The sequence below is a fragment of the Montipora foliosa genome, chromosome 10, assembly GCF_036669935.1.
Source record: "Montipora foliosa isolate CH-2021 chromosome 10, ASM3666993v2, whole genome shotgun sequence".
NCBI classification, from domain to species: domain Eukaryota; kingdom Metazoa; phylum Cnidaria; class Anthozoa; order Scleractinia; family Acroporidae; genus Montipora; species Montipora foliosa.
Genome location: NC_090878.1, coordinates 17,524,889 through 17,537,465, shown reverse-complemented (window position 1 = coordinate 17,537,465; position 12,577 = coordinate 17,524,889). Strand labels below are relative to the sequence as shown.

At 39.0% G+C, this 12,577-nt stretch overlaps 1 protein-coding gene across 2 annotated transcripts in view; it reads right to left on the bottom strand.

Moving 5' to 3' along the window:
* LOC137973261 (tolloid-like protein 1) overlaps positions 1 to 12,577 on the bottom strand; it is a 35,317-nt gene that overhangs the window by 16,948 nt on the left and 5,792 nt on the right. For both annotated transcript variants that reach the window (XM_068820035.1, XM_068820036.1), the window contains exons 2-6: positions 11,023 to 11,220; positions 7,153 to 7,358; positions 4,144 to 4,308; positions 1,921 to 1,945; positions 49 to 116 (exon numbers count right to left, since the gene is read on the bottom strand). In XM_068820035.1, coding sequence (XP_068676136.1) covers positions 49 to 116; positions 1,921 to 1,945; positions 4,144 to 4,308; positions 7,153 to 7,358; positions 11,023 to 11,220 — 662 coding nt within the window. The remainder of the gene's footprint in view (positions 1 to 48; positions 117 to 1,920; positions 1,946 to 4,143; positions 4,309 to 7,152; positions 7,359 to 11,022; positions 11,221 to 12,577) is intronic.

The following is a 12,577-nucleotide window of genomic DNA, read 5'->3' as shown; positions in this document are numbered from 1 at the left end:
TGTATCAGTTATCAAATAAGATCTTGGGTAAACTAACTAGGAACTTACTCTTTGCTGGTGTTGCCGTTGCTGTTGCCCTTGGTGGAGTTGTGACTGGGGATCCTATAGCTTTGCAACTACAGAATAAAATATTTAAAGTTTTATTAGAGGAGTCCTGTCACTTTCAATATGTCATTTGATGACATCCAAAGTACAGCAAAATCTTCATGTACATCTATCATTAGGGTGGATTTGACGACTCAAACACAAGAACAACTTGTTGCATTCTCTGATAGATGTTTCAGAAGGATGCTACAATATTGGACAAAACTGATTTTAAAGGATATGCATGGACATCAAACCTATTCCTGGCCGTAATCAAGAAAGGTTTTTCATGGGCCCAATCTCCCACATTCAATATTGCATCATCAGGGAATACCTGGACAGTGCATCAGAGCACTTTATAGCATTGGCATGGACACTAAGACGCTTGACATTTTTCTCAACAGTTTTGTCCATGATTGTAAGTGTTAAATCGGAGGATGAAGTGAGATAACATTTATAACGTCGTGTCCATAATGTTCGCTTACGTAAAATATATGCTATTTACAAGGTAATTTTTGTGAAATTAAAATGTTAAAACCAAACGTTTTCGGTTGTTTGCCATCGTCAGGGTTAAAAGTGACAGTCCGCACGCATCCATGCATATATATCTTATGTCATTCCCGTTAGGAAAAGTTTGGAAACATAAGAAATAACTTGTTTGTTCAGACTGAGGCGAAATCAATGTTAGAAAATTTTCGCGCGAACGTCCTTACGGACGTTTGCGCGAAAATTTTTCCACATTGATTTTGTTTTCATTTTTCGCCTGAAATTAGGTCATAAATTGCTTATTCCAAAAATTAAAACAAATTGGGGGGTCACCGACTTTGTCTCGGAGAAAAAGGCATGGGAAAAATGCCCTAACTTCGATAGATGGATCATCACAACGAGTTAGTGTAGCGTCATGTACTCATCCATCGAAAATCGGAATAATATGTTAGAGTGAAGGTTCCGTGCATAGAAATATAGTAGCGGGTTTTTAGATAATCGTATGCCGCTGGGGATGTCGTATACAGTAGAGTGAATCCTCAACAAGCATTTTCGCAAGCGCTATCCGTTGTAACCGCTTCCGGAATTCAGGACACAAGGAAAGAAAAATTTACAAAAGATAACTTCTAACATTGTGATTTTTTTCATTTGATCATTTTGTAGAATGTAAGAAGAGTAAGTGATTCATGTCTCAAAAAATAGGGGTCATCGATGATCTAGACGAGTAAAATCGATGTGATGTTGCAAAGCTCTTGGAGAATTTCGTTTGTCACGTTCTTGCGTGACCTGTCGGGGAAGGACTGGAACCCAAGACAGGATCGATCGATGAAAGGTTTCTGTAAAAAAACTTTCTCGAGCATAGCAACGAAGTTTCAAGCAGGCGTTATCTTTATTTGCTGAGTGCTTCGTATCACATCTCTGAGTTGCCGCCATGCTCATCTTCTGGAGTGTGGTTTTTGTCATTGCGATCGATCAGCAAACAATGTAGATTGCATCAGCTTTGTTTGTGTTGAAATTCCCACAGCCCTGTGCTCACTGTTAGAAAAGATGAGCTCTTCTGAATTAAACGAAACATTAACAAATCGCAACTTAGTTTTCACATGATTATGTCATTTATTCACGACACCATGGCAGGGGACCTCTATGACACTTGAATGACCTTTGAAGACACACAGACACTATCCCAGGAAAGAGAAGTGTCCCAACCACACCAGTTTTAAAGTGAGTGAGTAAAGTCATTTGCACAGAAGATGGCATTTGCAACACTACACATGTCTGGTCCAAGACTCGGAGTTGTCATTGTCCTCGCTGATACATCAATTAATAAAATTAATAACTATTTTTACCTACCCAGGTTCTTCTGATCCCACGATTCCTGTAACAAAATGTTTCAATAATGTTAACAATAAATTGCTCTGAAAGTCTTAAGGTATTCACCTATTATACAAGACAGAACAAGTAATACTTCAAGGGGCCATGAACAACATAAAATAAATATGTACCACAAAAGGAAAGAGATATGGATGTATGGAAGTACACAAATGAACACGATAGCAACAGATTGCATTTGGGTAATCTTGAAAAACGTCAGCCCGATTTCTTTTAATAGATAAACGCTGTTTTTGCTCAAATCACCTTGTCTGTAATGTGATGATAATTTTATCAGTAAAGGATTCCCACATTACCATTTCCAAGCTTTAAACTCGTGATAAACTCAAGATGTCCCCTTAAAACACCCTAAAATAAAGTGAGGCAGGGGTACGTGTAGTTCTGTTGAGCTGCAGATGCAACAGAACTACAACTTCAAAAATATAATAAGCTTGCCTAAGTTAGAGCTTACTTAGCGTCTTCTTTGAGGCTTGTTTAGATGAGCTGAGCTGTCGGAGATTTTAAGATCATGAGGCCTGATCACAAGTGAAGAACGTTTTGGTTAAACAGTGTTTTGATGAGAATGCAAGACTTTCTTGAAGGTGGTAATATACTAGGACGGCACTTGTTGGAAGACAATTTTCAATCGAGCGAATTCAGTTAAAGTTCATGTCAGGGGGAGACTTAATAAAACAGAGTTTTGCTGGCACCTATAAAATCTGCATTCAAAGTCTCTCGTCGTGGACAATTTTAGTACAGAACAAATTTTAGTACAGCTATTTATTGTCAAAAACAATATTGAGAAGGAAAGACCACAGAAATATTCTTTTGCAAATTGGAAGGAAGCTCTGTATGGGAAAAAAACTGTGCCAAGGGTCTTGAGTACTTATGACACAAAGACGAAGACACCTTTGTTAAAGGTTTCTTCCTCCTGGATAGCAAAGTTCACTCTCTACTCAATCCATTTTCTTCAGAGTTTATATACTCCTTACGTACTTGTCAACTCATGATCAGGAAGTGAATAAAGGGGGAAGATTCTAAAGAAACTGTGGTGCTGCGTCGGTGGGGAAGAAGTAGACAAAAATTTGGTTTTATGAACGGAGTCGATAATGTAAATTGATTATCAACGGAGTTGATAATGTAAATTCATTTTCCAAATCGGCACCCTCAATCCCCACAGTTTTAACGAACGCTTTTAATTTAACTAATGTATTCCTGTTTTCAGTTCACGTTGCCATGTTACCACCAATAGCGTAGCTCCTCCTCTACTATAAAAACTACACACAGCACATAATTCCTCGATTCGATCTGACGAAGAGCTAACGCTCGAAACGTCAGCTTTTAGAATTCCTGTACGGTGGTCAATTTACATTATCAACTCCGTTGATAAAACCCAATTTTTGTGTAACTCAGGAAGTGGTTTACGAGTAACTGTTTCCACTGTTTGTAAACTTTCAATTTTAATTTGCTGCATTTAATGGTGCAAAAAAATTTTGGACTATGGCCCGTATCTGAAAAAGCTGGACTGGTTACGAGCACCCTACTAGCCAATCAGATTCCAGCCCCCTGGGACGCTTCAGAAAAAATAAAAAGCATTTATTTATCTATTTATTTATTTTTTGAAGCATCCTTCTTCCAGAGAGTTCCAGAAGTACCGGTGACAAGATTATTGAAATGCAGAACCTAATTTAGTATAAAGATTTTTTTAAAATTAACCAACCGACTTGCTTAATGTGCACCTAACCCCAAAATATTTTTTTCGCTAAATTGAATCTTTGCACCTGTTCGAAACGCATTGCGGCCATCTTTTCATTTTTCTAACAAATCCTGTCATTTTGTAGGCTTCGAAAGTTGCGAAAAACCAAGCATCTTTTGTTCACGACCGAGTCAGAAGGGGAGAGGGTCTATTCCTGATTTGACGTCACAATCTACTTTGCATGCATTTTTACAAAGAGTTAATGCAATGTAAATCAGTTTGTGACGTTAAATCAGGAATAGACCCACTCCTCTTCTGACTCGGTCGTGAACAAAAGATGCTTGGATTTTCGCAACTTTCGAAGCCTATAAAATGGCAGGATTTGTTAGAAAAAGGAAAAAATGGCCGCAATGCGTTTCGAATAAGTACAAAGATTCATTTTAGTGAAAAAAATATTTTGGGGTTAGGTGCACTTTAAAGAAAAAAAAATCGAAAATAATGTATATCACCTTGGGAGTACGTAGCATAGCCAATAACAGCTCCTGTGCCCTCTTTAACCGAATTAGATTCAAAATTTATTTGCAAAGTTTTCACATCCCTGACAGTGAAATATCGAATGTCGGGCATTTCACAGATCCTTCTCCTGGTTAAACTACTGCCCTCAGTGGTGTTACCTTGAAGAGAAAACATGACAATGATTTTTTTTTTTTTCATTTTAGGGTCTCTAAAGTAAAACACAAGTGGTTTAATTTGGGCAAGTCCAACATCGTCAACAAATTGTTAGCCCAACAAATAAGTAATGACACATTGATTGTTCCTGTAGCCACTAGTCCAAGATCCCAATGACCAAAAATGTTAACCCACAGTGTTGATTTGTTTAATCAGGTGCCAAACTTCATCAACCAATAATAGTTTTTGGTCCACATTGTTGGTTTGTTTAGTGATGTGTCCAACATCATCAACCACTAAGTATGTTGACCTTAATGTTACCACAATGATTGTTCCTTCAGTCGCTAGTCCAACATCCCAACATTAGTTAGTTTGTTTAACCATGTGTCAAACATCATCAACCCATGATAATAGTGGCCCACACTGTTAGCCGCCCAACATCATCAATAGTATTGATGTTGGTCCAACATTGCTGGTTCATTTTGCCACATGTCCAACATCCCGAATAAATAATTATGTTGGCCAAACATTATCAGTTTAAAGCCCTGGCCAAACTATCGAACAAAGTAGGATTCAACGCTCCAACTTCGATCCAACATTGTTTGACCGTTTGGCCACCCATGTTGGAAGATGTTAGTCTAATATATTTTATTCAATCAATTGTTGGATGGAGTTTGCTTTTGACCAAACATTGCGACCAACAATTCTACTCGACGCGACAATGTTACAGTCTTTTGCTGCTCTTCCAATAAAGTTGTGTCCTGAATCGAGTCACGTTCGCGCTGCTAGCCAATCACGAATCGCTATCTTAATTTCAAGCCTACAACCCTGCACAAAAGTGTTGGGAAGGAAGCGTCACTTTTGAGATAGGCCCCCTCCTCCTTATCAATGTTGGATTTTGCACAAAACCAGATACACATACACATACACTGTACAATGTATCTACATATAAGCCAAACAAAGCACAAATAAATATATGTTATATTTGCCAGCTGGGAGGTCCGTATAGCGAAAAACTGCGACTAAATTTGGCAGCTGGGACGTCTGTATAGCGAAAAACTGCGACTACGGTCACAGTTTTTTTATATGCGGACCAACCCTTAGCTGGTAAATAACTTATTTATTTTTTTCCTCTCTCTCTCCCTTCCTCTCTGAAATCACTTTTTTTAATTGTTGACTCATACAGTGCTTGCTAGCAAATGTGGTATTAAAGGGACTTACAAACTGAACATTTTAAAGAGAAATACTTGAGTGAGAACACGGCTAAACTCTTCCTCTATTCCGCGCTCAGGAAGCAGGGCTGGCGCAGCGATTCGATATTCCAGCGTTTTATGCACTACTGTACCTTTTAGGGTTTTTAAATCCGTTAAGATCTCCATGTTCCAATTCAAAATAAATCATCAAATCTTACACCCTGTACACACCTGTGACAAGTTATTTAGACAGTGCTTGAAATTATCAGTCGTCCACTTGTCCCAGACGACCAGAACGTTTACCGGGAGACCAGTTCTTGGTAAATGAAAAGCCTGGGCAACCCAACCAAAAAATTAATACAGTCAACTCTCTCTAAGACGGACACCATCGGGACCGGCCTCAGCTGTCCATCTTAGAGAGGTGTCCGGCGTATAGAGATTCGAAGTAACATGACCTCAGGAATTTTAAGATAATAATGGATAGATAGATACTGTAGATAGTTTATTTGAAAAACATTGCAACCAAAGGTTGAATTATGCATTCATTTACAAAATGAATGCTGTACCTGTGTACAGTGAATACACGTCTGTTTAAAGTTTGTTTTAAATTATTTACTTGAACGAAACCAACCTGTTTTAGATTACAATACAATTCGGTTGTCACCTCCAAGTTATTTTTTGAATGGGACAATGACTGATTTAATTTTAACTTGTACTGTATGTATTAAACGTCTGGTGTTAAAAAGAGTCATGTACAATTTTTCTTCCCTAAATCGTAATTTGCGGTCACATTCAGCACCTCACAAGTGTCCGTTGATGATTTCAAAGTGTCCGTTGTCTGTCTTATGGAGGTGTCCGTCTTATAGAGAGTTTGGTTATGGTAAAATGACTAAAAAACGGCCGTGACCAGCACAAGCACCAGGTGTACGTCTTATAGAGGTGTCCGTTGAGAGAGTTGACTGTAAAAAATATATTACCTAGAATTACTGTATGCAGCACCCGACTCATTTGTTGGTTTTTTATTGTCACTGTCCAACTTGCACAAAAAACCACAGATGCACACTTAGAAATAAGGGATACTCAAGCTCCAATGCCATGTGATTGCATAATGTGCAAGCAAGCATTTATCAGGGCAACGAAATCTTATTTTCTTCAATTTTAAAATAATTATTTGTAGTCATTTTATTGATATCATTCAACGGAAAATTAGTTCATTGCACGAGGCACAATGTCTGAAAATTGGATATTAGAAATCTCCTCACGTCGCTTCAAAATTTCATTTGCATAATTTTGATTTCATGGGTTCATTAATATCAAATTCACAAATTTTATTTACAGTCATTACAGCGTGATTCAAGTCACCATACTTCACAAAACTTATCTCAGTATAAGTGCTTTTTGAGAGGTATTCTCGCTATCCACAACTGTCAGAACTTACAGGATTTATAATGGTTGAAAGTATGCAAAATTCCTATAAATTCACTGTACATGTAATAATTATAAGCTGTGTTTACCCCCCAACCAATGTGGTGTGGTAAGGTCTATTCCACACAGTGAAAAATGCCTAAACGCTCAAAAGGTTACAAGGTACCATGAACGTGTAACGGGTTGTCGTTCCAGGACCATAACATTTAGCTACGGTTTGGTTTTACTCACCACTTAGAATAATATCATCACTTGCAAGTGGGCCTTTGTTAAGGTCACAAATAAAATTTACTTCCAGATCAAAGCTTGCAAAAAAGATGCGGAGGTTCCTTGACTTGGGAATCTGGAGTGTCCAAACACAGGAAGCAGTGGGAAGGTATTGGAGAGGCCAGTTGGGGGTAAACACTGTTCCACTCGAAGATCCAATCAATTTTGTGCTGTATAGACATTGTAATGTACATTAACATTGTTAGTTATTTTGAGCCAGATAGCTTGATGCATAATAAAATTATTATGTCAAGCACTGGAGTTTCAGTTATGTCCTGATGTTCAAGTACAGTTTAAAATAACGCACTCTGAATTTTGATAAACCTTAAGAAGTGTGCCTTCAGGAGGAATAATATATACACCCTTTTAATAAGTCTAATATATGCCGTTTTCCGCTAATGACGTCGATTTTCTTTTCTTATTTGAAGCCTTTGTACATTTCTGAATAAATTTTAAAAGCATGAATTTGACGTCATTAGCGGAAAACGGCATTATTAGACTTATTAAAAGGGTATTAACTATATAGATTTAGCCAAGCCTGACCTGAGCCTGCGATCCAATCGAAAACCAGTACCTGTTCAGCAGATACATGTACTTTGTTTTGACAGGTGTCAATTAACCACAACATGGATGTCCAATATCAAAGATATTCCCACCATAAAACACAGGTTGCACTAGAGTTTCAGGTTGACATACATGGAGGGGTACAGATGCGTTACCATTTTTTCTTACCAACGGTGCTCTGAGTGAGAGCCTTTGGCGCACGGCGCACCACTAAAACTTAACTTCAGTGCTTGGTGGCCAGCTGAGGCACTTTCTTTGATTTCACTGTCAGCCGGGACTTAAGGGGGGCTTTGATAGGAGTTCCAATAATGGGTAATAACGGTCTTCATTCCACACAATGGCAGATTAGGATGGAAAGTGTGGATGATGACTACTACCCCATCCTGACTTCTAAGGAGGAGTTGAACCAAGGACTACACCATTTGCATGGTATTTAAGGGGAGCATTGCCTTTGAATTGACATCTCTCAGCAAGTTCCACATGAACCATGAAAAAAAAAAAAAAAAAAGGACTCAAACTCATGACTGTGTGATTCTGCGGCACTGCTCTAACATATGAGCTGTGAGAGCTGCAGTCTGTGACAGTCCCTATCCCTATGTACCTTGGAATAGTACTATACAGATCTGAAGCTTTTGTGGCCAATTCCCCTCCTCCCCCCCCCGCAATGTTGTTTGCATGAGAGTTTCTGTGCCCATTTGCCAAAACAACATTGTGGAAGGGCAAGGTATTGCAAAGTGTTTCAACCATAATTTTGTCCGAGGCTGTTGTCAATTGCATGTTCATACCATTACTATATCCTGTAGGAGGTGAATTAATGCCTGTCAAAGAAATAAATTTATAAAAGCTTTTAACTCGACTTTCACGTCTTCTCTGATAAGAATGATAAAATGAATGAGATTTAACAAAATGAATTTTAATCTTGAGCTTACAAGAATATGTCTTGAATTAGTTCAATTTTGGGGAAAAAAGTAGCCGATGCTTTTCATCCAGTGTTGGTATTTTTATTGAAACTACTGGCTGGAAATTAGTCAAGGCAACTGTTTTACTTTCTTTCACATTTATTATAACTCTAATATGGCCGCTACACGTGGAGCCGAACTACATTGTACTTTGCATAATGTACACGTGACACGTAACATGTGACCTATAGTGTGACATCCCCCTCTTTGCAACAATGCATAGGGTAATACAGATCTTCAATGAGGTGATACTAAATTAATCAATATAGGACTTAACTGTAACAACGAACAACAGCGCTTTTCAAATTAATGTTCAATTCGACCTAACTTACATGTAAATCTGTAATGCGAAACAACAGCACTCGTATAAATGCTCAGCTTATCTGGTGGTTTAAATGTCCGCCCGGATCTGGTCCAACACCCGCCACTTGTCTCTGGGCAAAGCTCGATCCTTGCAAGGGGTCTTGGCTCTGGGCTGTGTCCTGGTGGTTGTCTGCACTCGCAGATGGCTTCATTTCCCTGGATGGTGATGGTGGTCTTGTGACTGCTGTGGGTACTTGGACTGGTGTGGGACTGTGTGCACCGGAACTTGTTGCGTCTGGCCTGAGGTGTGATGATCTTGTACCTCAGTATACATCTTCTGTGGTACTGTTTTTGACAATGATTGTATGATCGAGGTTCTTTTGCTGCTCTCAAGATGGTTCCTGGTTTCCAGGTCTTTGTATGGCAGCGTTTGAGCCAGAGCGTGAAATTGCGACAGTCTCCCCCTTGCAGGACAATTTGTCCCTTAACATTACACGGCCAGGCCATAAATGTCCCCCAAAGTCAAAACTAAATGGAGGAAGTTTATGCAAATTCATACCAATCAGAAAACCAGGATGGTGTAATATTAAAAATACTGTCTTTACCATACATTTAGAGGACCCTTTTGTTTGTGGATAATGGTGGAAACTGGTAAGGTGCTCAATACCATAAGATTCTGTAAAATCTTTGAATTCCTTAGAGCTGTACTGTGATCCATTGTCGGTAACCAGCTGGGATGGGATGCCATGTTCTGCAGAGATGCTCTTAAGGTGATTCACTATTGCCTGTGAGGAGGTCGGTCGTGTGTACAGACCTCACTGCATTCCGTCTGTACTCACGACCTTGGTCAAGATTCTCCCATACAGACCTCCTGCTCGGTTAATAAGAGCTAAGTAATTTGACTGGAGTTTCACATTTTCTTCCAGTTGCTTCTAATATTCTAAGCTTTTTTGCTCCTCTTCAGACAAGTTCCATGTGCTATAGAGATCTAATTAATCCGTAATCCCCAGTCCAAAGGAGTAAATATTTGCATTTCTGTTCATTAGTCCTTGATTTCAGAGGGCCGTCACACTTTTGCTTGAAGCGTTTCAGCCTTTGTGTCAAATCAGGACACGGAGTCCAATCGCTTTTCTGTAATTCAAAACCCTCTTTTTTCAAAAGCCTATTTTTTCAAAGTACCCACCTTACCTCAATCACAAACATCGAAGGGAAGTGAGTGGTCACAATGTTAGAAAGCCTGCTTCATTTGGATATTTTGTTTCCTGGACTGATACAGACATCTACATGTAATCATGGACATCAAAAAGTTTTAACCCATTGCCTCCTGAGAGTGACACTTAGTAGATTTTACTCTGCCTAATGCCAGACGATTTTACTCTTCAATGGGGAGGGGGAGGGGGGGGGAGGTCCTAGTCATCAACATAGTTTTTGATCCATTCACACCTCAAACACCCCAGGACACCCCCCTCCCCCTCCCCCATTCACGAATAAGATTGTCTGGCATTAGACAGAACTCGTAAAATCTGTCAAGTCTCACTCTCAGGGGGTCAATGGGTTACCGCCATCCAACAGGACATAACTTCAGTGGACAAACAGGAACCAGTTAGCGCTTACCATTTCAATGAAGTTTTCGGTGAGAATGTTTCGACAAATGGTCCTGCACGTTCTGTACTTAGAAAGAGAAAATGGGAATGTGCCGTATCATTTGCCAGAAAAAAACGGGTTGTTCCAATTGAAAAACAAGTGAAACGGTCTATTTTCTCCGGCACTTGTAATTGTGGACAAATGGTACAGAAATTTCCCGACATTCCGGTCAAAGCAAGAAAAAGGGAATACCTCGAAAGGTATTACCTTTTAATATCCAAAAACATTCCACCGGGATGAACCGTTCCATTAATTTTGAATTCTCTCCGGAATTACCGAAAATTCCATTCAAATGGTAAGCGTTCAGTGTTTTCATTTCCGCAAGCCACACACCGCTATAATTCCTTCCAATGTTCCAACATACCTGCAATTTGTTGAAGGATCAAGCTTTGTCACATTGTTATCTGAGGAGTAACGAACTTCAAAACCAGCACCTTTCATTGACTGATCAGACTTGAACACCAGCCTCAAGTAATTATCAAATGAGTAGATCTTTGGCAGGGAAACATTAGAACAGGAACAGAATTTTCCAATTGATGCATTGTTCTGAATAGCATCATGGCTAGAAAATTAAAACAAAAGGGATTACACTGTAGGCATAACTGTCTCTCTACGTACAAGTCATGTACTAGTACAGCATTTGCTGAAACGCTGGCATATTAACTTTTATGTGACAAATGAAAGATGTCAAATACAAAAAATTGCTTTTATAGATGACTTGTCATTTATGTGGCAAATTATCATGATTACTGTATCTGAATTAGTTACTACCAATAGAGCGGTTTTCAATTGAGTATCGAAAGTAATTAGTGAATTACTTTGGCTTATGATTACTTCACTCAGAGATTGGTTCAAAGTTCTCGCACCACTTTTTCAACCAATCAGAAGTGAAACCAAAACCAATCGTGGCTCGCGCATGAACATTTTCCCGCACTTTGTGTCGGCTACGTGCAATTACTTCGAGTTTTGATTGGTTTACTGGATTGTGTCCGTCCTTTTTGATTGGCCAAAGTAATTACTTCGGTTTTGGTTTTATGACAAGAAATTATAGAGTACAAATAAAGACTAGTTTCTTCTTCTTCTTCTTCTTCTTCTTAGTGGGCACTATTGCAGAGGTGCCAATGTCTGGAGATCTAAAATCTGGAGATTTTATCCATGCGGTCTCTCCCACTCTCCCCCCCCCCCCCCCCCCCACCACAATCAAAACACGCACCCCCCCAACCCCCCCGCCACAAAAACCCCACCCGCCCATCCTCCAGCAGTTCCTTTGAATCTTGAATGGGAAATTTGCAGGAAAACAGGGCCAGGGCACTGAGAATTTTTATTGGTACAATGTAAAAGCAATTCCTCAACGATGAAGAAATGCATTAAGAAATGGTGAAATTAGTTTGAAAAAATACACTTTTTTTTTTAATTGTGGATGTTCTTTGAGCCTACAATGCAGCAAAGTCTTTAAAGTGCTTCTAAGATCAAATTTTTATCTGTTCAATTTTTAGGTTTATCACATACAGTAGAATTCCAGGAAAGATTAAAAACCCTGTTTACTGTTTGGAAATATCTGCATTGGTTCCAGAGATATTTAAGTTTGAAAAATCTGTAACATATGCAAATGTAAGGTATGATGACAACATGCACTGAATCCAATATAACATCAAGACTATATAAACAGAGCTATCTCGGTCAATTTGCAGCAGAGACCATTGAAACTTGGTAGGTCAATAGTTCTACAGGCAACACAGCTATGTGCATAAAGAAACTGGTTCCTATGACAACTCACTCTTTTCCAGTTTTCCTTCAACCTGATTTCAATATTTTGGTAACCTTAATTAACAAAGAAAAACATTTAACAAGGCCACAAACTCGACTTAACATATTTACATGCTTGCATGATCATGCCGATGAGGACCAATGACAAATAT